This window comes from Leucopleurus acutus (assembly GCF_964270905.1).
Source record: "Leucopleurus acutus genome assembly, chromosome: 2".
Taxonomy (NCBI): Eukaryota; Metazoa; Chordata; class Mammalia; order Artiodactyla; family Delphinidae; genus Leucopleurus; species Leucopleurus acutus.
In genome coordinates, this window is record NC_139143.1 from 117,243,636 (window position 1) to 117,270,093 (window position 26,458).

General features: G+C 34.6%; 1 protein-coding gene across 2 annotated transcripts in view; it reads right to left on the reverse strand.

Annotated features, from left to right (window-relative positions):
• Positions 1–548: 548 nt before the first annotated feature.
• SH3GLB1 (SH3 domain containing GRB2 like, endophilin B1) overlaps positions 549–26,458 on the reverse strand; it is a 38,936-nt gene continuing 13,026 nt past the window's right edge. Inside the window, exons 4-10 of one of the 2 annotated variants that reach the window (XM_082834720.1) lie at positions 24,890–25,023; positions 23,348–23,440; positions 19,775–19,861; positions 12,521–12,610; positions 12,034–12,134; positions 5,784–6,012; positions 549–5,397 (exon numbers count right to left, since the gene is read on the reverse strand). In XM_082834720.1, the coding sequence (XP_082690846.1) occupies positions 5,290–5,397; positions 5,784–6,012; positions 12,034–12,134; positions 12,521–12,610; positions 19,775–19,861; positions 23,348–23,440; positions 24,890–25,023 (842 nt within the window). In that variant the 3' untranslated portion in view covers positions 549–5,289. The remainder of the gene's footprint in view (positions 5,398–5,783; positions 6,013–12,033; positions 12,135–12,520; positions 12,611–19,774; positions 19,862–23,347; positions 23,441–24,889; positions 25,024–26,458) is intronic. The other variant, XM_082834719.1, reaches the window with a different exon arrangement.

Below are 26,458 nucleotides of genomic sequence, written 5' to 3' on the forward strand. Positions count from 1 at the left end.
TCTGCCTACCTTCCAAAGTTTCTACTTTCCCTATGACGTCCATGCTCCCTAAATGCAACAATAAGCCTGCATCAAAATTATCCAGTCTGTTTAGGATTGTTCTCCTACCATTTCGGCAAAAGTCAGAAAAGTCAGTGCTTCCAGGAGACTGAATAAAAGCAAGGGGAAAGCCAGTAGTACAATCATTCCCAAAGTATCACAAAATACAAAACAGAAGGTAGAAAAGTAAATGATGTCATGTCAGAATAATTTAAGACTGATCTTGGTTTTAATTTTGCAGGGTCTTTTTATCTTCCTTTTACCCTTTATTTTTAAACTGAAGGTTCTAAGAACATTCAGTTGGAAGTCCTCCAAAAAGAAATAGTATACTTTCTTATACTGCCGATAAAGCGTAAGCCGGTAAGTTTTCTAAGGGGCAAAGTGGCAGCGACAAAAGCTTTTATAAACTGGCATACTCTACACTAGCAATTCTACTTCCAAATATTCACCTTAAGGAAATATTAAGAACACATAAAAGATTTAACAACACAATATTCTTTTAAGCAGTTTATTAGCGAAAAATTGGAAACAACCTGAAAACAGTAGTTTAATAAAATGTGGCACATAAGATGAAATACCATGCAGCCATTAAAAAAAGATATAGAAACATTTTTGACATGGCAGGATAGTCATGGTATTGTCAAGTGAAAAAGTTACAAAACAGTATGTACAACTTGATCCCACTTAAAACAATCTATAAAAGCACAGACGAATCTGAAAGTCTATGCACCTAAGTAACAGTAGCTCTCCCTGGATGGTGGAATTATAGGTGATTTTTATCTTTAAACTATATACTCTTTTGTTCCCTTTTTTAATGCATCTATGACTTGTAGTATTAAAAAAAAGCATTAACAATTCTTAAAAAGTCTCCTTTGAAGTAGGGAGAGTGGAGTTGGCAACCTGAGCACCGGGGTGTACACGTTAGTCTGATATAACTTTAATGGTTTGTCAGGGAGCTTTGATGTCAAATTGTGACTGTGCTGAGTGGAAATGTGGGTGGTAGTAGTGCTTACCCTTCTTCAGACTAAGGGATCCATCCCTAGAAACCCTCCATAGCAACCAAGTACTGGCATTCCAAGCAATATTTCCCTTTCTTACACTAAGCATACCTTATACCTTCACACCCACTTGTAATACAGCCCAGCAACGTTCCTCTACACTTGAGAGAAGTGTTGTTGGTATACAGAAGGGAGGGAGAATTTTCAAGCGATGTCAGATAGCACGTCTGAAGGTAAAAGGCACGATTTCTTTATTCTACTGAAGTGGGTCTCAAACTTGAGAGTGTAACAATCACCTAAATGGTTTGTAAAAACAGAATGCTGGGCCCTACCCCCAGAGTTTGATTCAGTAGAGCTTGGATAAGACTTAAGAATTGCATTCTTTCTTTCTTTGACAAATATTGAGTACATACTATATGCTAGGTCTCCTGCTAAGAGTTGGGAATTTAACTGTGATCAAAAGAATTAATAGTCTCAATCTCAGGGAGCCTACACTCTAGAGTGACAGATACATACTAAACAAATAAATTATTAAAAGTAACTGTATAATTATGATTAGTGCTAGAACACAGTAAAGAGGATCAGAATTTAGTTTTTGTCTTGAAATATTTTAAAAAATGTTACATGGAAGAACTAAGACTAGTTTTATAGCCCCTTGAAGACAACAAATAAGTACAAAAAAAAAGGTACTTGGAGATACGAATTAACATTTTTAACAAGTTCCTACGTGATGCTGACATTGCCTGTCTTGGGGGTCCCACACTGAGAACCACTGCCCTGCTGAGCTGACTTTCTCGTTAGGATAATGTGGGAGAAAGGGCAGTTCTGCTGTGGACAACCACCAGACAGACCCCCATTTGAGTCTCACCATGAGGTAAGAGCCACTTAATCATCTGGAGAAGGGGTTGAAGCAAAGCTGGCTGTAGGTCAAATTGCAAAGTCTCCTACCTATTATTATGGCTTCTCACCCAGACTTGAAGTGCCACATACTAGGGCAACATATTTCAAACTTGCAGGTGTTTGGGAGCTAGGGAAGATATTTTTAAGGAATACTGTCAACAAAGCATGAAAGTAAGCCAGGCCTCTCTGGGTAGACAAAGATGTTGATTTTTGTCCTGTGATCCTTTATCTTCTGCATGTCCTCCCAACACCAGCTCCTCCATTCTCCTTCTGTTCCTTTGTTCTGGTGAGGATAACAGCAGACTATGAGGATGGACTCTAACCCACTAGTGACCCTGGACTCAGGTTTCTTATTTCTTACATTACTCAGAGTGAGGCTCATTCCCATTTCTGGGACCTAGTCTCCTACAATATGAATTTTTCTGATTAGCACCATAAAAAACAATTTAATGCAATGATCTTTTAGGTTAATTACCTTCAGGACAAATACAGAAACAATAAAATCACTTTTTTTCTGTTTGTAAAAGGAGCTTACAATTATTTCCAAGTTTACTATTTCATTCATAAATGCATCCTTCACATTACTATCCCTTTAGATTAAGCTCAGGGGCACAGAGATTATTTAAATAATTCTGAATTGCACCATGAATTAATAGGCTTCCAAAGCTCTTCTTCCATGCCTAAGAACCTATGGGCCTTTACCTGAGTAAAACTTAAACCTGTGACTTTATAAAATAAGCCCAAACCGAAATAAAACAAACCCAAAACCCCCCAAACAACCAATCAAACAAAACCCCATTAAAATAAAAAACAATAAACATAAGAATGAGCCCACATATTGTGGCAAATTTGTGGTGGACAAAGGCACAAAATAACCTTTGAACCCTCACATTACTGAAGGCTACTGTATATTATTGGGTTACTATAATCAACATTCATTTGATGGAAAGCAGAAGGTTCTGATAAAAATGTACACTGACTATGGTGAGGTTAAACCTAGATCTGGGTCTCATTTAAAGAGGGTGGAGGATAGAATTGATAAGGAGTAGAACAGAGCATTGCAACAGAAGATGTCTGTCTGGTACATAGTCATAAACAAGGCCAACCGTCTGGATAGGCCAGGAAGCTACAGGGGCTAACAAGGGGAAACATATTCACAGCATGTTTCTGCTGTGCCAAGCCTTTCCCTAAAAATTATCTAACATACAAGATAGTTAGAAATCTATAGTTACAGATTTTATAGTTATTTTATAACTGCTTTTAACACTATTTTTTGCTATAAAATCCTCACAATAACCTTAAAGTGGCATAATTGTTATCCCCATTTTGCTAACAAGGAAATGGCAGTTTATATGACATCTAAGTCGAAGCTCAAAGAGCACAGTATGTGAGGAAGACTGGATTTGAATCCAGGACAATTTCACTCCAGTACCCATACTCTTTCCGTTTTACTACTCTACTTCTCATAAACCTAATTTATAGTTGCTATTAAAGTTGACCTGATTTTTTTGTATGATCTTTTAAAGCCTAAATCTTGATTTATGTAACATAATAGATGGTACTCTAGGCTGGCCACAGAGCTTCATTTCTGGGGGAAAAAGCTTCACTCAAGTGGTTCTAAGCTAACTAACCAGCTTGAGCAGCTTTGGGGGTTAACAGTATGGCAATTCACAGTGTGAATCAAAGCATCTTGTATAACTGTAAAACTGCAGAGGAATTTGTCTCACAGCACAGAAATGTAACAACTACTGTTAAAATCTGAACTGTAAATTAAATTACCAACATGTTTACCAAGCTCTTATTAGGAACTCTTAAACACCATTTAAAAATATCCTTTTGTGCTAAGTGTTCATTTTTTAAAGTACCAGAAAAATATCATTTTGACACATTAACACTTCCTGAAGAAATTAACTACACCTTTACACTTCATGCATAAGCCAGACTGAACTGCTTTTAGCTTTAAGAATGTGCTACATTCTCTTAGCTCCAGGCCTGTCACAACTTCTTCCTCTGCCTAGAACACTTCCTCTCCAAACCATCTCCCACTCCCAAAATCTGAATTAGGTGACTCCCAAAACTCTGAAACATACTAACCCTGTATTTCTTCTATCATGACACCGATTCTGTTATATGACCATTGCTTACTTATTTTTCTGTATCTACCACCAGTCTTTAAGATCTGTAGGGGGAAGAACTGTGTGCATCTTGTTCAGGGTCGTATTCCCGGTTGATCAGCATAGTGCATGGCCCCCAACAAATGTTTGACGAAAGAATGAATAAATGAAAATGAGAGCAGAAGTCCTGACATGGAAATAATCTGCTGATTCATAGCAGTGGTCTAAATAGCAATTTTCTGATTCCATGTATATCACTAATCATTTCATTAATATGTGTTTCATAACTAGAGAGCCTGATCAAGATAACCTAAGTTCATTAGTAAATTTTCAACATTTTATTTGTAGGCTCAAAGTAACCAAAAGTGTATTCTGTTTGCATACAATTTACTCTATAATGAACACAGTTGTGCTAATCCATTTTTATAAGGATTTGTTGTTCAATAAGAACAAATTCTCTTTACTGCAGTATCTTAACAGATCCAATTCTGATTATGGATTAAACAGTACCAATTGAACAATCTTAAAAACATTATTTAGTGAACTGAATTTGTCCCAGATGTTTTAGAACCTTAAATGCAAATGTACTAGAGAAATACGGTAGTACTTCTCAATGACTAGTTACTCTTAAAAGAAATCATTCAGTAGTGTTTAGTAAAACAAAAAACCCTCAAAATAACTCACTGAACTAGAATATTGTAATCATTCCATGTCTGCTGGAAAACAAGGTAAACATGGTATAACTGCATTTCTGTTTATGAAAACATTCAGAAACATTATATTTTTTACAAAAGAGGTTTACATCCTAGAGCTCTTTTTAAACCAACAGTTAAAAACAAATTTTAACTTTATTCTTTGGCTATTAATTATACCTAATAAATGAGTCACATATCAATTCACAATAAATTTATTTTACGTAAAAGAAAAAGCTTGCCATTAATGAAAAATTCAGTAGAAAACAGTTATGCTTTAAGTTGGGGCTCAAAAGTAGAAGCTACTTATTAGTGAAACCTCAGTAGAAAGAGAATTTTGTAAGAAAACATTCTTGGCATGAAAGCTTTAACATAAATTCTGTAATGAAATATTTACCATGCAATTTTATTGGCAGAAAGGCCAGTTTCTGATGGCTAGTATTTTCTTTTCAGTCTCTTAAGACATTAACATAAAAGATACTTAAACCTGCTTTATTAAGAGTTAATTGTATATAAATACGGTGTACCTTTTCATAGTCCACGTATTTAATTGAGCAGTTCTAAGTAGGTAATTGGCACCCTGCCCTTCTGGTTTCCCCTTTCCCCCATTAGCCAGTCTGAATCCATTCCAACGACACTGAAAACAGTGATTACCTACAAAATAAAACATTTCCAGTTATTAACTATGTTAATAAACACACAGAAAACTAATCAGACTTAATTTGTTTAAAGTATAAATTATTCACTATCGAAGAATTTAAACATTATTATCAATTTGGTGAAAGATAAAGGATTTTATTAGAGACAGTTTTAGAAATCTAGTGATTTAGCAGTTAAAAGCTTTAAATATTTCTGTGATGTTCTATTTTGTTAAAAAATAGTAGTTAAAAAATTATAAAATGTTAATATAACCAGCTGTAATCTATGAAAACATTCATAATAAACTATTTCCAAATAAGTAATGAGGAATTTGCATTTTGTTATACTGGAAGGTAAGTCAATCTATGATATAGTTTTCCTTTTATACCCACATTACTCACCTCATCCGCCAGAAGTGATAATTCAGTACTGTTTGCAGCATCATAATCATACAGAACCCTGGCCTTCCTGCTGCCACTGCACTCCTTAAGGTCAGTGAGGTTGGAAGGAGAGGTGATTACTAGGCCACTTGTTGAAGTCAAGGGAGAAGAACCAATCACGTTTGATGAAGCAGATGGTATAGGTGCCACAGAAGTCTGGTTGTTGTTACAATGATAAACGGATGGAAAACTGTTGAAAAGAAAATGGCCAGTTATCTATTTGCAAGTGACCAAAGTTCCTGTATACCACCACTTGGGGGCAGTGTTTACCTTCTACCAACCTTCACTTTGGCTAAAGATTTGAGGATGCTAATATTTTAATGACAAAGTACACTATCCAGCTCACCCCTCTAGGGTCAATTACACTAGAGAAAATGCAGGTTGTTTTTTTTTTTTTTTTTTTTTTTTTTTTGCGGTACGCGGGCCTTTCACTGCTGTGGCCTCTCCCATTGTGGAGCACAGGCTCCGGATGCACAGGCTCAGCGGCCACGGCTCACGGGCCCAGCTGCTCCGCGGCATGTGGGATCTTCCCGGACCGGGGCACGAACCCGTGTCCCCTGCATCGGCAGGCAGATTCTCAACCACTACGCCACCAGGGAAGCCCTGCAGGTTGTTTTTAAATATAAAATCTTTGAAAGTCTGTTTCAAAGCCATCTTTACAAGTATAAACTTTAAAAAGTTTTTAAAAAACACAATGGTTTTCTTTTTCCAGAAAAATGAGTTTATGATATTTCCAACAACCTTCTGTAAGTATGTTCCATTAATCTTTTCCTCCCTTTATGAATTGTTAAATAAAAATACCAATGAAAGACTTACTTAAATGTTAGATACTACTACAAGAGTGAAGTTTTCTCAAGTTAATTCTTTGAGAAATATTTGAGTAACTGAACCTTTTTCATAAAATCGATCCAATCACATTTTCCTGTTCATTCAAGTACTTATTGAGTATCTACATGTCCAACATCACTACCACAAGCTGAGATATAAACATGAAACAATGCCATTCCTTTATGGACATGTAGATAAGTGAGGAGATGGACATTCAAATAATATGTTATGACTGATAATTAACATAATGAAGACTCAATGGGAGAATACGGAAAATGTCACAGTTCATTTTGTCTTCTATTTTTTAGGGGAAAAATAAAAGTTTTATTAGGAATTAGTGAAATCCCTGTGATCAATGTGCCTATAAATAGTTTAAAGATAATTTTCAATTTATTGTAAGCCTACTGTTTCTCCAATAATACTCAACGGAAAACAGCATAAGATGGCTGGCCTATAATCATTCTAATCCAACCACTTCTAAGGTTGAAAAACATCCTATGAAAATTCATATTTAAGTTTAAATAAATCCATTAGTTAAAATATAAAATGCTTCATCTGGTAGGGTAGGTGAAATTAATCCCTTCATAAAACAGTTTTCTTCTTTATGACTCCTGTGCCATCTGGAAATCAGTCAGCCAGCAGCAAATTTCCCTGTACCCTTAATCTCTTCTCTAACCCTTCCATTCACCTCCTGATGCTTGAGTTTAATCTCCCACACCCCCTTTATTATTGAGCCTAGAGGTGGATGTTGAAGGAGTTGCACGTTCCTCATTACCATTCCTATACTCCTTTCCCTAACCAATCCTACCTAATCTTTGAATTTCATGTTATTCAACTATATACTACCTATCATCTCTTGTTGCAATCATCTACAGGCGTCTCATTCTTTTCCCTTTATTTCTGGATTTTAGCTCCTGGCTCACTAACAGTGGATCTTAATTCTCGGTGGTTCTAATAGCCATGTAGACAATTATTTGAACACTTTGGCCTGTCAGACCCGTGAGCTCTCCTCTTCCAGTGATTCTGTGACTGACCTAGTTCAGCCACCCACTCCCAATGCCTCATCTAGACCATATCAATTCCAAAAACTATAACCTTTACAATAATCAATTTCCAACATCCCATTCTCTGACCATCATCTTGTTTCCCCTAGTACTCTCATTAAAACAAGCCTATCCTGGATCTATAGTCCTCCACAGGCCTACCATCTATCATCCTACCAACACGCCCTTCGTGTCCAAGGTAAATTATTATAATCACCTCCTTGCACATGCCTTCATATCCTTTGCCCTTTACTTCATACTACTCGTTTGGTAAAAATCTCTGTAATTATCTACTCAGTATCCATGTATGTACTATGACAGTAAAAAACTACAAAACCATGTAGTCTAGTCTCACACTCAATGAATGAGTAGGAACCTAAAGTGGGTCCACAATGCTGCCTGGCAACTACACTACATTTCTCTAGTCTACCCACTTTCAACATTCTGCTGATGACTATTTCATACCCCTTCATCCATCCTCAAAATTCCAGCATTTCTCCCCTAACCTTTATAATCAGCTGATAAGTTGCTTTCTTTTTTAACTGAGAGGAGAAAAAAATCAGGAAACTTCCATGCTTTGGTCATCTCTCCTCCTACTACAGATGAGCTATCTATGCTCTTAAGATTAATTTTTTTAAGGTTAATTTTTCCACCTGTGTACAAAATCTCCTCTCAAGGATATCACACTACCAATTCTTCCCTTTCTTTCTAATATTATATTTTCTCCATTTACTGTGTCATTCTTATCAGATTACAATCATGCTCTTATTTCTCCTATCTTAAAAAAAAAACCAAAAATGTGCTGGACTCCACTTTTTCCTCTGGCTAGTGCTTCATTTCTGTTTCTCTTTACACTAGAACTCCTTGAAAGACTTATCTAAACTTACTGTCACAGCTCCTCTCCTTCCATTCCCTTACATTAACAAACAAGCTTTTGCTCCTACTGTTCCACTAAAACTACCCATCAAGGTCAGCAACGTTCAAAATCCAATGGTCCACTAGCAGTTCTCTTTCACTTGACCTATCTAGTGGTCACAGTGGACCACTTCCCTCATTTTTTACAGCTTATTCCAAGGCCACACTTGGTTTACATCTTACCTCAGTGCTCATTCCTTACCATCCTCCTTAGCTGGTTCCTCAACTCTTTGTTGGAGTACTTCAGGGCTCAGCCCTTGGTTCTCTGTTTTTCTCTACCTGTACTTAACTCCCTTGGTAATTTCATCTAGTCTCACAGATTTGAATATCCTTGATATTGCTGACAACTCTCTAATTTATACCTCTAATTCACTCTCACCCCCAATTTCCAGACTTGTATACCCTAAAATTGGGTATCTCCACTCAGATGTTTCATATCTCAAACTTAACATGTCTAAAACTGGGCTCCTGATATACCTTACATGCCTTCCCCATCCCAACCTGCTCCTCCTGGGGCATTCCCCATTTTAATTAACCAAAACTCCATTCTTTCAGTTGCTCAGGCCAAACACTTGCAGTAATTCTTGACACCTCTAAGCCTCATATACAGAAAGTTTGTCAGCAAACCCTGCTGGCTTTACCTTTAAAACACACCCAGGGTTTGAGCACTTCTACCACATCTATCACAATCACCCCGATCCAAGCCACTGTCACCTCCTGACTGGATTATTGACCGAGTTATTGCAGTAGGCTCCGAACAGGTCTGTCAGCTTATACTCATGACCTCTAACATCTATCCTCAACAGAGCAGCAGGAATGATCTTCTTAAAGGTTAAAATCAAATCATGTCACTCCTCAGCTCAAAATCCTCCAGACTTCCTCATCTCTGAGTACAGCCCAAAGTCTAAAGAGTGGCTTCCAAAGCCCTACATATCTTCGCTCCCTGTTTCCTTGATTAATCTCCAGCCAAACTCTCCTTGCTGTTGCCTGAACATACAGCTATGTTCCTGCTTTAGAGTTTTTGTACTTTGTCTCTGGAGCATCTCTAAGATGCCTGCGTGCTTTGTTTCCTCACATCTTTCCAATCTGTCTTCCCTGACTACTGTAAACCTCTACTCTAACCAAGGTACTTCCCTGTTGTATTTTTCTCCATAGCATTTATCACCTTCTAATAGACTGTATAATTCATAGACATTGATTTTCTACTCCCTTCTACCCCTAAATAGAATGCAAGATCCATGAAGGCAGGGATATGGTCTATTTTGTTTACATTGTATCCTTGATGCCTAGAATAGGGCATCTGTAAAAATTAAAAGCAAATGTTTCTCTGATGGGTAAAAGGGTTCTAATGATAAAAAGAAATAATTTCTAATTCAAGTTTCACTCTAAAGTTAAGAACACATTTCCTAGCATCCTTTCCTCAGTGAACTCGGCAGTGATTAAATATATACATTTCTGAAGAGAAAAAAAAAAGATAAGTTCTCTCTCCCTACGTATGTGTGTGTACACACACACGATTTTTAAAGTCTTTAACCATGTACTTTACTTTCAAATTTACTAGTATAATTTAGCTTTTGTTTAGCCACTGAGGTCTACCTATGTCAACTTTGGGAAATTAATGGTAAAAAGAAAAACAACAAAACACCAAACCGAACAAAAAAACCCTGAAAGGCCATCTTCAACTTATAAGAACTTTTACTAATAACTTTAAAAAACTCTAGACCTCCTGCCACTGTAGCTCAATATGTTAAACTTTCCAATTATTTAAAAATAAAACACATTTACTAATCTTATAACTAGCTCTTCTGTTTCCTTATCTGTATGTGGATAATAATAATACCTACCTCAGCACATTAATGACTAGATTTTGTGTGAATGGCTGAGTTCCAAAGCATGTGTATGGCCTTAAGCAGAATTCAAGAATGAATGGTTTCAACAGCAACCCCTCTGCTGCACTGTGAGAGTATCAGGACAAAGTGAACAGGAAGTACTAAGGCTTCTTGGGCTTAAAATACTTGTAATGATGTGGGGATAGAGTAGTATTCTGATTTCAGATATTAATACCAGTAACAAAACTTCAAATATATAAAAGTGTAAATACTTCTGTAAATCCTATTAGAATAACCAGTGGTATTAGACTACAACTCATTTTTAGGATCTAAAATTGGTTTTGTGGATGTACCTAATTTTGTTCTAGGTCTAGTTTTGAAGGATTAATATGCAGAAAGGAAGACCAAAGTGATGGGGTTTTTTTTTTCTCCTTATTCCTTGAAATAACTTCTCTTGATATTCCTCCTTCAAATATTATACATCACTCCCCTGCTTTAATGGTTCCTCACTATGTAAATTCCAAACTCTTTATCATTACTTATTTTAAAGGGCATTCATGACATGACCTGGCTTCATTATTCTAGCCACATCTACTATCCCATTTTAAATTTGAACACTATGATCCAACCAGAATGAACTATTGTCAGTTTCCTGAACTTGCCACACTCTTTTTCCTCTGGCCCTTTCATATACATATTCCTCCTCTGCCTGGAATATTTGTCCCTGCCCCTTTCTTGTTCTAGATTATTCCTACTAAAATAATTTCATCTGTGAATCTTTGCTAGACTCACTTGAGTCACAGTTAGATGTCCCTTACAGTAATCTGAACTCCTCTTTCCACTTATCACATGGCCTGTCCACCTATGGCCTGTACTTCTACCTAGGCTTTAAGTGTTCGTTGTGAGAGCAGAGACCATGTTTGTCCTGTACATCTTTTATTTTCAGTGTCACCTTACAACGTTAGCTCCATAAAGGTAAGCAATTTTGCCTGTTCTGTTCGCTGATATAATCCCAGAGTATAGAACAGTGCTTGGATACGACAGGTGTTCAATAAGTATTTGAGAACGAATGATTGAGCTGTGTTGCTTTACATATGTGCTGTAAAGTATATTACCACACTCAAAATAATAACATCAATGGGCTTGAGGTCTTACAGAATATTCTAAAATCTTTTTAACAGTGAACAAGTAATGAATAAGTACAAATTAGTTTACCTCTAAGGGCAACTAAGTGTCAATATAACTATATCTTCCTCAACCACCTGCAAAGGTATTCAAGAGAAAAGTGAACTTCAAATGCTTTTTGAAGTTCTAAAAAGGTATTCACTTAAATTATCTAAAAAGCACTAAAAAGGTATTCACTTAAATTATCGTGTCACCCCTGTTAACATTTTTCTGTGCCAGAAGAGCCCAAAATGTCTTTGTTACCACAGAAGTGTGATAATCACTTTCCTTAAAAAAAAAAAAAATCTGATTCTAAGTAATCTAATAAAAGCCTTTAATTCTTCTATTTTTCACCTCTATTATTAGTTCATATGAAAAAATCTGAATTTCTTCTCTTATCAGGAGTTTCATGTATGAAAAGGAAATTGCCACCTTCCCAGTTGCTTTTGGAGGTCTAACATGTACTGGTAACATTGTGCGTAGTAAGTCATCTGGGCTTCTACAAAGTCATTCAGACAGCGGAGGTGATGGGCCTGTAAAGGAAAGTTACAGTCACTTCTTAGCTCTATAATCTACTTAAAGTGGCACACGCTAAGGGAAGACAGAGCACGACACTGTACTCGGGGTAAATCATCAGTATCTATCATTTTACTACAATTTACAACAACAAACTGTTTAGCCAAAGAAAACCAAAAAACAAAAAACATCAAATGGACTTGACGATGGTGGGAGAACTACCTCATCAGGTGATGAGGTGTAAACAAAAATTTAAAATATTTCTTCATGTATCTTGAAAAGTGCTACAATGTAAATATCTTGATAAATGACTGAAAAGGAAGCTCAGTTTTTCCTCCAAGAATTTCCCTAAGGCTATCAAAGTCTTTTGTTCCAAATGAATTTCCAATGAATGAACACTCACATGTGTACTGCTGATTCCCTCTAGCAGAAGTCTGGTAATCTCTGCTTGACGATCAAATTCACTTTGAGTTATTCTTAATTCCTGTTCAGACTTAAATTGGAACACAGTTTTAGAATCTCATTAGAGGACTTAGTCCATTTTATGTACATTCATTTAGACAGTTAGAAAATCCCCCAAACAGAAGCAGCCACATAGCACAGGGAGATCAGCTCAGTGCTTTGTGACCACCTAAAGGGGTGGGATAGGGAGGGTGGGAGGGAGACGCAAGAGGGAGGAGATATGGGGATATATGTATATGTATAGCTGACTCACTTTGTTATAAAGCAGAAATTAACACACCACTGTAAAGCAATTATACTCCGATAAAGATGTTAAAAAAAAAAAATCCACCAAACAAACCCCAAATGATAATCTGGCAATTCCCTGATTCTGCTTTGTATCTAAAGTGGTCCCTGGTTTCCAGAACTTAGCTTTTCTATGTTACTTAATCTAGACAGAACTGACTCCTTACTGGTACTTAACTCAAAAGAATCTATTAAAGCCAAAGCTTAATGACATAAACATAAAAGCCTAGGAAAACTACTATGGGACTGTCAATCTATTTTCATACATTTTCTAGTATCAATTTTGCTAATTTGTAACATTTTATGAAACCTTAAGATTACCAGTTTACTTGTATAAATTATTTCAAAAATTTCTCAATTATTACTGTAGCTACTTTACTTTGAAGTTATATAGGCTTCAATCTCAAATGAAAAAACTTCAGAGTGAAGCTAGGACTTTAACCTCATGGGTTTAGTTATCAAGCATACACTTGTTTCTAGGGACGTAGCTCTTAGGTTCCCTCAAAGGATTCTTTATCCTACATAAATGTCTTTTTTAGTTTTCTTTCCAAACTTTGCATAGAATATGTCTTAAGCACAAATATTACCTATAAGATATGCTAGGGTTTTTCTGCAAGTTATGGGTGACCTTTAATCAATGGTGTGCTGGTAAACTGGCTCTCCAGGGGGGAAAAAAAAGCTCCAATGTGCTGAGTTTCAATGGTATAAATACTCCTACCACAGCTGATTTCAAGCTACCAAGGTGAAGTTACTGACCTCAGAGCTAGAAAGACATGTGCATAATAGCACACCACTACTAGCTTCAACTATCTGATATAGGTTTAGTGCTGGAAAAAAACAGTTCACCGAAAAAAAAAAAAATCTAAAAATAGTTAAGTACTGGCAAAAAAACATCCTCACAAACCTTTAGTCAGAGTTGCTTGGTAGTGAGGAGGAAAAAATAAAATCTCACAGGTCACTCAAAATAGTTAGCTTATCCCCCACTGGGAATTACTATTGGTGATAATATCACTATAATGATATTTCCCACTACCTCTCCAGGATAAATTGCTCCCCTGCCATCCAAATAATTACAGTATTTCCAAGACTGTAGTAAGTATATAAACAAGGTGTGAACTTTTTCCTTTCACACCCCATCTTCCTCTCCTTCACCCTTTGGTGGCAATAGCTAACCCAGTGAAATAGTCAACGAGGTAGCAGCAAAAGAGATAATCAGTTGCTATAATCATTCTCATACCATTGGCAAAAGATATGGCAGAGAGGACTAAGACTTGACCACTAGACTGGATTTATGGAAATAAGCTTGAATTATTCAATAAGTCAAGAGTTAAAATTAAATTTACTTGATCAAAATAAGAATACATGGTGTTTTGATAACAGGGCTTAAGTAATAAGCTTCATCTGGAAGCTAGTATGCAGCAGAAAAAAGTTACAGGGGAATAAAACAATCAATGTTCTTCCTAAAAAAGTATTAAGGAAAACCAATCCAGTGTTACATTTGCACTATTTACTGTTTTGCTTGGTTGAAAGGTTCTGATTGATAGAAGTAACCACAGCAAACCAAAAATAAACGCATTCGGAAACAAATGAGGCTAATTCCATATAGGTTTGATTGTGAAAGTACAATTTGATTTAACAGCCTTTAGCAGAAATGGCAGGAAAGTCTACTAAATGGCAATATTTCTGTACAAGGTGTAAGTAAGTAAGCTAGGTAGCAGATTAAAAGTGACTAGGAAGCTTGAGACTGAAATAGAAAAAATGTTTTTAAGCTAAAAACACTGAATAGCAACTAGCCCGTGCACCACAACTACTGAGCCTGAGCCTAGAGCTCGTGAGCCACAACTACTGAGCCCTCGTGCCACAACTACTGAAGCCCACGCATCTAGAGCCCGTGCTCTGCAACGAGAAGCCACCGCAATGAGAAGCCCGTGCAACGCAATGAAGAGTAGCCCCAGCTTGCTGCAACTAGAGAAAGCCCGTGCGCAGCAACAAAGACACAACACAGCCCAAAATAAAAAATAAATAAATAAATTTGCTTCCATGTCCTTGCTATTGTAAATAGAGCTGCAATGAACACTGTGGTACATGACTTTGAATCATCAAAAAATCTACAAACAATAAATGCTGGAGAGGGTGTGGAGAAAAGGGAACCCTCCCCTCTTGCACTGTTGGTGGGAATCTAAATGGATACAGCCACTATGGAGAACACTATGGAGGTTCCTTAAAAAACTAAAAATAGAACTACCATGCGACCCAGCATGGGCATATACCCATAATTCAAAAAGGGACATGTACTACAATGTTCACTGCAGCACTATTTACAATATCCAGGACATGGAATCAACCTAAATGTCCATCAACAGATGAATGGATAAAGATGTGGCACATATATACAATGGAATATTACTCAGCCATAAAAAGAAACGAAATTGAGTTATTTGTAGTGAGGTGGATGGACCTAGAGACTGTCCTACAGAGTGAAGTAAGTCAGAAAGAGAAAAATACTGTATGCTAACACATATATATGGAATCTAAAAAAAAAAAAAAGGTTCTGAAGAAGCTAGGGTCAGGACAGGAATAAAGATGCAGACGTAGAGAATGGACTTGAGGATACAGGGATGGGGAAGGGTAAGCTGGGACAAAGTGACAGAGTGGCATGGATATATATACACTACCAAATGTAACATAGATAGCTAGTGGGAAGCAGCTGCATAGCACAGGGAAATCAGCTTGGGGCTTTGTGACCACCTAGAGGGGTGGGATAGGGAGGGTAGGAGGGAGATGCAAGATGGAGGAGATATGGTGATATATGTATATGTACAGTTGATTCACTTTGTTATAAAGCAGAAACTAACATACCATTGTAAAGCAATTATACTCCAATAAAGATGTTAAAAAATAAATTTATAAAAAAAATAAAAACACTGAATAAAAATATAAAATGATCTCATTAAGGACAAAGGATCAGTCTTCTATGTTTGAGCAAAATTTAATTATTTAACTGTGAAGAAAGCACCATAATACAAAGCCTAGGAAGTCATTCTTTTGTACAATCTAGACTTTATATTTAGAAAAGGTAAATAACAGGAAGGAAACAAATCTTGTTTCTTGAACAAGTTTCTGTGTATGTTTGGGATGGCCACAAACAGTCTAATGTCCCAAACCACCTCTACTTCTGACACTTTTAACTGATCATAATAATTAACCTGAGAGGCTGAGGTAACTGAAATTAGGTTCAGCATAATTAATTTGCTTAGGAAGAAAATAATCCATTTTAGAAAGATAAAAAGGGTTTAAAGAAAGACAATGAATTTAAAGAGTTTTTATTCTGTCCTCCAGAAGATCTCATTCCCCAACTTAATTTTACAATTAAGACAGAGTTCTAGGCAAAAGATCTTCTACTGCTTAGAACTACTGTTACTGGGCTAACTGATCTAGAACATAGCTTGGGTTAGAGAAGCAAGAAGAGTTCTTTTAGGATGTAAGCTGGAAAAAGGGCAAGAATGTGTTGGTTTGTTTTATCAGGACTGGGCAACTTATTTTAAGCCAGAAATTTTGGCCAAGCTTCTGAGGCATTTGCTATGACAATCTTGGTCAGTGTTACCTACTTTTTCTAGGGGCTTAAATCTTAAAATATTCCAGGAATATGCAGTTTTTATTTATTTTTATTATTTATTTATTTATTTTTTTGTGGTACGCGGGCCTCTCACTGTTGTGCCCTCTCCTGTTGCAGAGCACAGGCTCCGGACGCACAGGCTCAGCGGCCATGGCTCACAGGCCTAGCCGCTCTGCGGCATGTGGGATCTTCCCGGACCAGGGCACGAACCTGTGTCCCCTGCATCGGCAGGCGGACTCTCAACCACTGCACCACCAGGGAAGCCCTGCAGTTTTTAAATTATACATTTTTAAATTATAAAAATGACAGAAGTGAGAATAGAGGAAAAATATATCCAGAAATCCATTTTGATATATTTTAAGCTTTTTTCACATATACAAACATAATGTTTCATGAGTTTCTTGCCATTACATCAACTATTTCCAAAATTTGTAGAAACTGAAGAATCAAATCAGAAATTTTTTGGTGTACCTGTATGCTAACCAAAGTGGAAGAGACCCTGGCTTTCTTGATCAACCTATTTTCTCTTCTACGTTACTCTGCCCCCTTTTCACGCTAGACATTCAGGAAGAAATCAGAGGCCAGGGTGTAACCATAACTAAGTTGATGAATGGATTCCACAAAGAGGGGTGAGTGCATAAGTCAAGAATTTCACATTGGATTTCCAAGTTATGCTCCACAACCTATTCATGAAACAAGACTGTATAGTTAGCAATCCTACAAAGTCAGAAAATAAGAAGTTGAAGTTTGTAAAACTACTTAATATTCAGGGGCCCAATTAATACCTGCCCTCAATCCCCAGCACTGTCCTCAACTCACGGTCAGATTCTGAACATGAGAAGTAAATTAAAAATGCTTCTGAAGACCTCAAATAGCACTTGAAACAAATCTGCACTAAAGTCATAATTTTATTCCTTATTCCTTGCTTTAGGTATTCTCCCAGCCAAGAACAGATTAGAAATGGTAGCACAGGCAGAGAGACTGGCAGTAGCAGTAATATGGACAGCTTCTCAAAGTGACAGTCTGACACTGAGGGAGGAGACAACATACTTCAAAAACAAAGGATCCAACGGTTGCATAGTACAATAACGGATATTCATAATAATAACTAACTGTAATGAAGTTAAATATATGCTATCCGGTATTTAATTTTTTACAAATATTTTCAACTAAAATGACAGAAATATTAGTTTTAGTGCTGTAGAGAACAAGCTTCAGTTACCTTGAAAATTCATTTGTGTGACATGATATATATTCACTTCTCTGAAGATATAGGACATTGTGTTAACTATATTTTATATAATTATCATATGAATAAACCAAGTATTATTTAAAAACTGTCTTCTGACAAGGTGTTGTAAGGATTACCACTTAGTATAACAGCTATCTAGTATTTATTAGAGTGTGTGCAAACCACATCTCTGCAGTATTGTTCTATTACTCTGTGGAACTACTACTAGCCAAACAGATCTGAGCTTTCCATAATAATTTTCAGATTTTATAAGATACAGTAACAAAGACTGTGATTGGCCCCATAGTTGTTGTCCAATAAAGATTTACTGAATAAATGACAATTAAATTCTTGTTTCATAATTCTGTAGTTTAATGATTTACTTACTTTTGTCACTTCCTCTGCCCAAATCTAGCCAGCATTAAAAATTAGAGAAAAATATAGAGCATGAAAGTTGGAATTTAACATTTTCTACAACTTACTATAGAAAAATGTAAATATTTTAATTTACATGGCATACTCTCTTTTTCCAGAATCACATTAACAGATTAAACACAGTAATAATTAAATCAGTAGAGCTTAATAGACTGTGAAAGTATGCCTTCATATGTATCAATACTATTGATTTTTGAATCTTATACTAATTTTATAACTTAATAACAGTTTTCCAAAACTGGGAATATTTAACGCCTCAGTTCTAGTATTCTCATCAGTAAAATGAGAGGTTTAGAGTATATGATTTCTAATTTCTCATTTAGGTCCAAAATTCTGCAATTTTAGTAAGTTATAATAAAGCAAGGATAAATGGACACTAAATGTTGATTTAGCCATGGTGGGGGGCACAATGAACTTGAGATATAATGAACTTAAAATTACCAGAGTTAAATACATCGTACTATAAGTAGATGACCTAACTAGTAAAATAAATGCCTAATAAATGAAACAAAGTCTTGCTAACTGTTTAGGGTATTTTTACCTAAGATTAAAAAAAATATATGATTTATATGCTAAATTACCAATGACTGAAACAGTTTCACAGTTCTCATTTACCTACATACAGATAGGACAATGGAAATAAATGAATGCATTCTCTTGCTATCTAAGGAAAGCTCTAATTTAGCCAGGGCTTCAATAATTATAGTAGTTTAAAAAAACAAATGCATTTTACATATTCTGTACAATAATCTTTTCTATTACATGTTTTTTTCCCCTCCTTTTAGTTCAGTGCTAATGAAATAAAAGTAGTCAATTGATTTAACAAATAAAAACTGTCAATTATTTATTACTTATACGGCAGAGTCTATGCTACTTCTATGGCAGTAATACACCCAGGAGTATTATACCAAACACTGTATCTATAAATCTTTATTGGCTAACATTTTATGAATTTTGGGACTATGTTCAGATTTCTATCTTGTTAAAAAATTAAAAACACTTAACATCTCAAAAATTTCCTCAAATCAAGCTCAATAATATACAAAGGATATTACAGAATAATTCTCATTCCCAATTCAAAGCTATCACTATTCTGCAACTCTCCTAAGTGAATTAACACTGGACAGGCTTCCACACTACAGAAATACCTAAACTACTGGGGTTTGTCTTGGCCTGGAATTGCAGAAGAAATTAATTCTATGCTGAATTTGGGTGAAAATTAAGGTAAACACTGAAGGTACTGTGAAGCAAAGTAAATCTGTACATCTTATACATTTCTTTAAGTAAACTTTGTTAATTTTTTTTGCCAACAGTGAAAATATGAAGTGCCAGCTAAATTAACATCTTTTATTATGTATAAAAGGCACTATATATTTATGTGTAGTATAAATACATGTAAATATTTATGTATTTGTGTATATATTCAGACTCTAATTTGGCACAGCTGAATTTGGCAATTAGAACACAATTTCTTTTCTTCAAGTTCCAATATTTCTTCAGCTAGTATTCTCTGTATTTTTTGTTAGACTAATGAATGCATGGCTTCAACTACTTTAAACTTTATATGTAGATAATAGCAAGAGAAGGCACTTTATTCAAGATGTAGAAAACACGGTAGGCCAACAAACCTTCAGCCATTTTACATGCAGGAAGTTGAGCATGTAAGAGAAATTTACCATAATGTTATCTCCTTCAAGGCGTGCTGAGTTTAGTTGCTTAAGTGCATAGGTAAGAGACAAAGAACACATTATACCAATGAACACAGTAAAACAAGTTACTTCTGCACACTAAAGAACACACAAACAAGTATTAAGAACCGATAAAATGGTCTTCTACTTAAAAAAAAAATCCAACTACGGAATTTCATATAATGGTACCTGTTCAATTTTTTCAAAAGACTGAATTTTCAAAGATAAAAAACATGGTTGATGCTTGATTTTAAATTAGAATTACTTAGGGAAAATGCATCACTTTAAAAACTGCCACAATTTCCTAAATTTTTATTAAATTTTTACCTATGAAAGCCATTCTGCCTACCCACAATTTCCCTATTCAAAGATCATTTCTATTTTATTAATGTATGATGCCTTCAACCATGTTCTCTTTCAATCAGTCTCACAGGTTTTAGCATACCCTGAAGAGATATATGAAAGGCATGTCAATCCTTGTATTTTTAATAAACTTTAAATTCTAATATATGTACATTTAAGTTAAGGTTATATGATGGTGCTATAAATTCACTCAGTTTGCAGATTAAAGACATAGACTGCTGTGGAAATGCTTAAGTGGGCAGAGGGACATACTTGTTATGTTACTTGAAAATGTATTTTCCATCATGTTTGGATACCCAAAAGTAACAGACGTCTAAACCTCTCAATATCAGAGAGCTTTGAAACCAGATGATTTTTTTCTTCCCATTAGCAACACTCTAAAATGATTTTTTAAAAAGTTTACATAGACTAAGTTAGGTTAAAAATGTCAGTGCCTTATAACTTAAATGCATAAGTTATATTTGTTTTTGCTTCTCTGATATAAGTTTTATACTATTTTCAAAGCTGTACTTTATTCATTGTAAAATATTCAGGGAGGTTTTCTCTTTTCTGCTCAATTGGTATATTTTTGAGAAATGTCTTTGATGCTGCTTTACCATTCTTCAACACATTAACTAATAAAACAGATTAGTAAAGTAGCAATATTGAATACAGGCAGAAATATTTTACTGGTATGGCAAAATCACCAAAAAATTCAATCTACTATAGCAGATTGTAAACTGAGGGCAGCAGAGATTTTGCACTATTTATATATGAACTCCTTCTCAGCAAAGCACCTTGTACAAAATTAGCATTCAGTAAATCTAGAATTTAAAAACAGGTCACAAGAAACTAGTAAACAAATTTTTAAAAAAGTGCTGACATGCACAGGTCCCAAATCTTACTTACAGAGGAACAACTAGTCACAAAACAATCCGAGGAAATTTACAAAGAAGTAAAATCAAAGAAAGTCTGAGGTTAGAGTAACCTCCTCAGCCACCAACTAGGAGCAGGAAATGTGTCAAAGAAGAAAAAAAAAGGAAAAACAAACTCCTAGTGGTTTCAATTTTTCTGTATTCTTCAAGTAAACGGAAGAGAAATACAGAGAAAAAAAATCACAAAATATAGGCATGCCTCAAGGCTTTATGTGATAACAAACTAAGAGGGCTTTTCCTTTCCAAAGTATTTCAGACTTACTGCTATAAAGTTTGAAGAAAAACAAGTTGGTTATCTAGAGGGAAAGAACACAACTAAAATCAGGAAATGTGAATTTTTGTCTAGACTAATATTTTTAATATTTGGCTACAGTTAAATTTTGTTTAATGCAATATATAAATTCTAGAAAAGCTGTGTACAAACGTAATTGTTGAAAAATTCATTTGTATAAACTTTTATTTTTAAATGTAAATTCTCATGGAAAAAATTTTGTCCTCAATAATACACAGCACAGAAAATCTGTCAACATCTTTTCTGGATATATCAAAAGGAATTATCTCTCAAAATTTGTCTACTATTATATTTGGTTCCTACACATTTTAATAGCAGTGGTAAAATAATTTAGAATACATAGGACCTGGTATACTGTTAAATTTATGAACTCTCTGGCACTTTTCCAAGTAAAATGTAGACTATCATTATTCTGTAATAGTGTTTGTTAAAGAAAGTTTTGTATTCTTATTCCATAATCACTGGGCACATATAGACATTTCAAATAAAGATATTCTGTTCTAACATTTATTTCCAAATGATCCTTATTTAATATTTTTTCTGATTATGAAATTTGTATCTTAAAAACCAATTCATATTTTGCTAAATAAGTTTATTGTTAGCAACTTAGAAATTAATATCCTAATTTAGAGTCTCTTGCCATCTATGGTATTCATCTGTAAAGTTCTAATTCTGCAAAAAGCTTGTTTAGGGAAGTTAAGCCGTTCCTTATGATGATGTCATCATAAATTCTGAGGTGAACTAGCCAGTGATTTTGAAATTAATGTCTTGTCAAAGATAGCTCTTCTACAGCAGTTGCTAATACAGAATCTCCAAAAGGAGAACTGTCTAGAAGAAAATAATTTATTCTGCTCATATAAGGTGTTGGGTAATCTCATAAGACAACACTGTCCAACACCAAGTTACCAGTTTTAAATTTCACTCTAAACCAAGTCTCAACCTTTTCTTTCCCAAAACAAGAGAGCCACAATAGACTTCTATGAGCACCATGGTAATATGCTCCTAAGGCAATGATTCTTGACGATAGTAGTGGTAGTGAGTTGGGAACAGAAGGCAGTGGGAATGTCATGTCTCTTAACAAAACATATCCCTTAGCTCAAGAATGAACTTGTTAGCTTCATCTAATAAATTCATACTTGTTTATATTGTACTATCTTAAAGGTGCTCCAATTCAAGCTGATTAATCTCTTCAAACTTTGGAAAAGAGATATAAACTATATAAATATTAGATTAAATCAGAAGCTTATAAATAAAATCTTTAAAGTTATTAAAGTTATATATATATCCTCACATATACATATATATAAAATCATTGAACTACTATATTTAATATATACCCACTTAGTCTTAAAAGACTACTCTGAGATTGATTTTTATAAAAAATATACCAGAACTAATTTATCCAAACAGGTTTCCTCCCCCTTCAAAATAGCCACCTGGGACTCCATGTTGCTGCTATCTGAATAGTTTTGGAACTATTCTTGGTGACAACTCCTTCGGTCAGTTTGAGTCCCATGTGGAAAGGGAGTCACATCTAATTTTTAAGCTACACATAAGCATTCTCAAACTTGATTCATTCTTATCTTAATTACTATCTGTTTTTCTATTTCAAATATAATAAATCTATTTCCAGAAGACTTATTTTCCATCACCGTTGAGGTTATTCAAAAAATATGACACAGCTTTAGGAGCTCTTATAATTTTTGTTTTTTAGCAACAAGTATATCACTAAAATAAGAATATTGCCTCCTGATATGACTACTTTTCACTGATTTGAATATATTAAGTTCTGAAAAGTTTGTTTAAAAACACAAAAACAATACTCTAAAGTCATATTCTAGTCTTAATGATAGATTACAGCTTGCATGTTATATGAGTGAAACCTTTTACAAGTCTTAAAGTTATTAACCTCAAATACTCTTCTATTAAAAAAACACTACTTACTGATGCTCTAGTTTCTGCAGCTTTTGCCTTTTTTAGTCTGGTTTTTGCAGCATCCAAATCCAGTCTCTTATTTTGTAATAGTTTCCTTTCTTTCTATAAATATAGGAAAGAAAAAAAAAGCCTAATGATGCTAAAAATCCAGTAAGAGCATACACATTTAAGGTATTATTCTCCATTAAATATATGAATCATCTGATAAAGATCTATGATTATAAAATTGGCTATAAAGTGACGATTCAGGTATCTGACTCCATTTTCTCACTATTTCCAATTTTAAAATGATAGAGACATTCTAGATATCTGGGAAAGATGGCAGGTGATGGCAGAAACAAAAGAATATTAGTTTTAATATTCTGTGATTTTGCCCTTCCAGGGAACATTTGGCAATATCTTCTTTGTTGTCACAATTGGGGTAGGGATGTTACTACCATCTACTGGGTAGAAGCCAGGGACGCTGCTACACATCTTATAATGCAGTATAGCTCCCACAACAAAGAATTATTCAACAGATAATCTAGGAAGCGCCTATGGTGAAGAAGGTAGAGGGCCCAGGGCAAAGCTCCTTGAAACTCTGTGCCACAGCAACAAAAGCAACTCTATTACTACGAAAACAGAATTTCAAATTTATAGAATGAATAATGAACAAACATTAGTATGATATCTTAGAATTAGTACGATATCTTAGAATTCCTCACGGGAACATCAAGCTTCTTTATAACAGGTAAGTTTATAAGAATTCACTGTTTGCTTTATTAGTTCTTAGAATTCATATATTAAATATCAACCTATTGACAATCTAATATCTTTTCAATCGTATTTCAGCTTTGTGGTTTTTCCTTTGTCTCAGGCCAAACACTTTTTATTCACAAATTCATTGTAAACATATTGAGTTTCAATAATATTTTGTAATAAGAAATCTTCAAATTAAGTTTGAAGTAGTATTTACAATAAAGAGCAGTCTTGCAAGAATCTTAGGAAAAAGATATTCACCTAGAACTCCACTCTCCATCACTTAAAGAACAAATTAAACCAAAAAAATAATAGATTAACAGATTAGGTTTGGGAAAGTGAAATTTTTTTCTTTATTTCAGCAATAAAAAACAGCTGTGTGAAAAGAAGATAATAGACTTCTAGGGATACAAAAAGACAGAAAGGCTAATAGCCAGGAATATAGCTTCCAGTAATTGGGATTCTGGCTCCCAGTTTAAATGAACAGCTATATGGCTATACTGTGGTGATAAATTGTGCCGTATTTTAATAATCATTCCAGGAACTTCTCTATAGATTTTAGTGCTGGTAACGAACAAGAATGGATGTAAAGACACCTCAATAACACTACAGGGACACAAAAGTGGAGTCCGTATCATTAATAGTCCTTTATTTTGGTTAGTTTTGTGTTCTGCTGGAATATGCATCTAACTAGATTATTTAATTTTTCTAATCTGCTACATCTACAAAGTCATTAAGAGGGCAAATTATTCATTAAAAACTAAGTATATACCTAAATTATTTTACTAAAAAAATGAACATTTTCCAACTCACAGCAATTGTTTTGTAATCTCCTTCTATAAAGTTTCTTAAAGGAGTGAGAAAATTTAAGGCTGATGTTTGAATCAGCTCTCTGTCTGCTGTTCCAATTCGTTTTTGTGTTTCTCCACATTTAATAAGGGCATTACCTGCAAAGGAAAAAAGTTTGGTTTTTTTTTTTTTTTTTTTTTACCATTGTCTGGTAATGTCAGAAAATCATGTTAAGATAAATCAGCATTTGATCTGCCTTAAAGTCAGTTGTTACTTAAGTAAAAATCAAATAAAATTAACTGTAGTTAAGGTAGTTTTATTTTGAAAGTAAATTTAAGATTATAAATATCAAAATGAAAATGACAAAGGTGAACTCCTTATCATAGCATAGTTTATTGTACCAACTCTACCAATGGGACAAAAGAGGACAGCTACACTAAGAAATACTTATGGTCACAGCTCAAATAATGTAGATATATTTATAAAAGTATAATTCTTAAAATATTTTAATAAGTAGATAAAGTCAAAATTCTTTTGTTTCTGTATTTATGCACTTACCTCGTGTCTATAAATAAGAGTATATATTTGTATCTTAAGTTAAAAAAAAAAAAAAACCTATGTTTTGCAGCACATATACCCTAATATTTAAATAGGACAAATTCAGTAGAAAATAGAGAAAAAGAAAGAGAACCACAAGATTGGTTCTACTTCCAGTTCTACCTCTAATAAGCTTTAGTTCTGTGGATCTTAATTCCTTCATTCTCAGATAAAATTAGATCTGATTGATAAGGAAGGTAATAATATAATGTAGTTAAGAGCTCAATTTCTGGATACAGATCTACATTTGAATTACTAGCTGTGGATGAACTATGTAACCTCTCTAAGACTCAGTTTCCCTGTCTTTACACAGAGATAATAGAATTTACAAGTAGGATATAAGTGAGGATTTACCAATACATATATTGTACAGTGTTTAGCCCAATTCCTGAAATATTCAATTACTAATACTAATTTATTACTAATACTAATCATCTATTACTAATACTATTATCAATTATTAATAAATAGATTCACAAAGCCCAATTCAAATAATCAGGGTACATTCAATGGAATTATTAGAAGTGCAAACAGATTAAGCAGGTTAAAAAGGAAAAAATTTAGAAGCTTTCTGAATGTTCATGCTCCACTAGGTCTTCAGCTTGGTGAAGGAAAGGGCTGGGTTTTCACGTACCTTTATGACCCCAGCATCTAACTGAGTCTGGCACAAGAAGGCAATAACAAATCTGATCGATATATAAAGTTTTTGTAAAATTTACAGTTAAAATTTAGAAGTCAAAGTATAGAAATTTTAAGCATTTTCAGACTTCTGAAAGAATTATATTTTGAAGAACACAATGTAATAGTTTCAAAGTTGTACAGCTATAAGCCAGTTAATGGATTAATAGCATTCATTACACAGTACTTAGGTTATTTCCATCTGACATAAATACTACTAAAACTAAGTTAATTTAGTCCCAGAATTTATGTGCTATTTCATAAATCAGAACTACATACGTAGAAAATCACTTAATTTACCTATCATTTCATATCTAA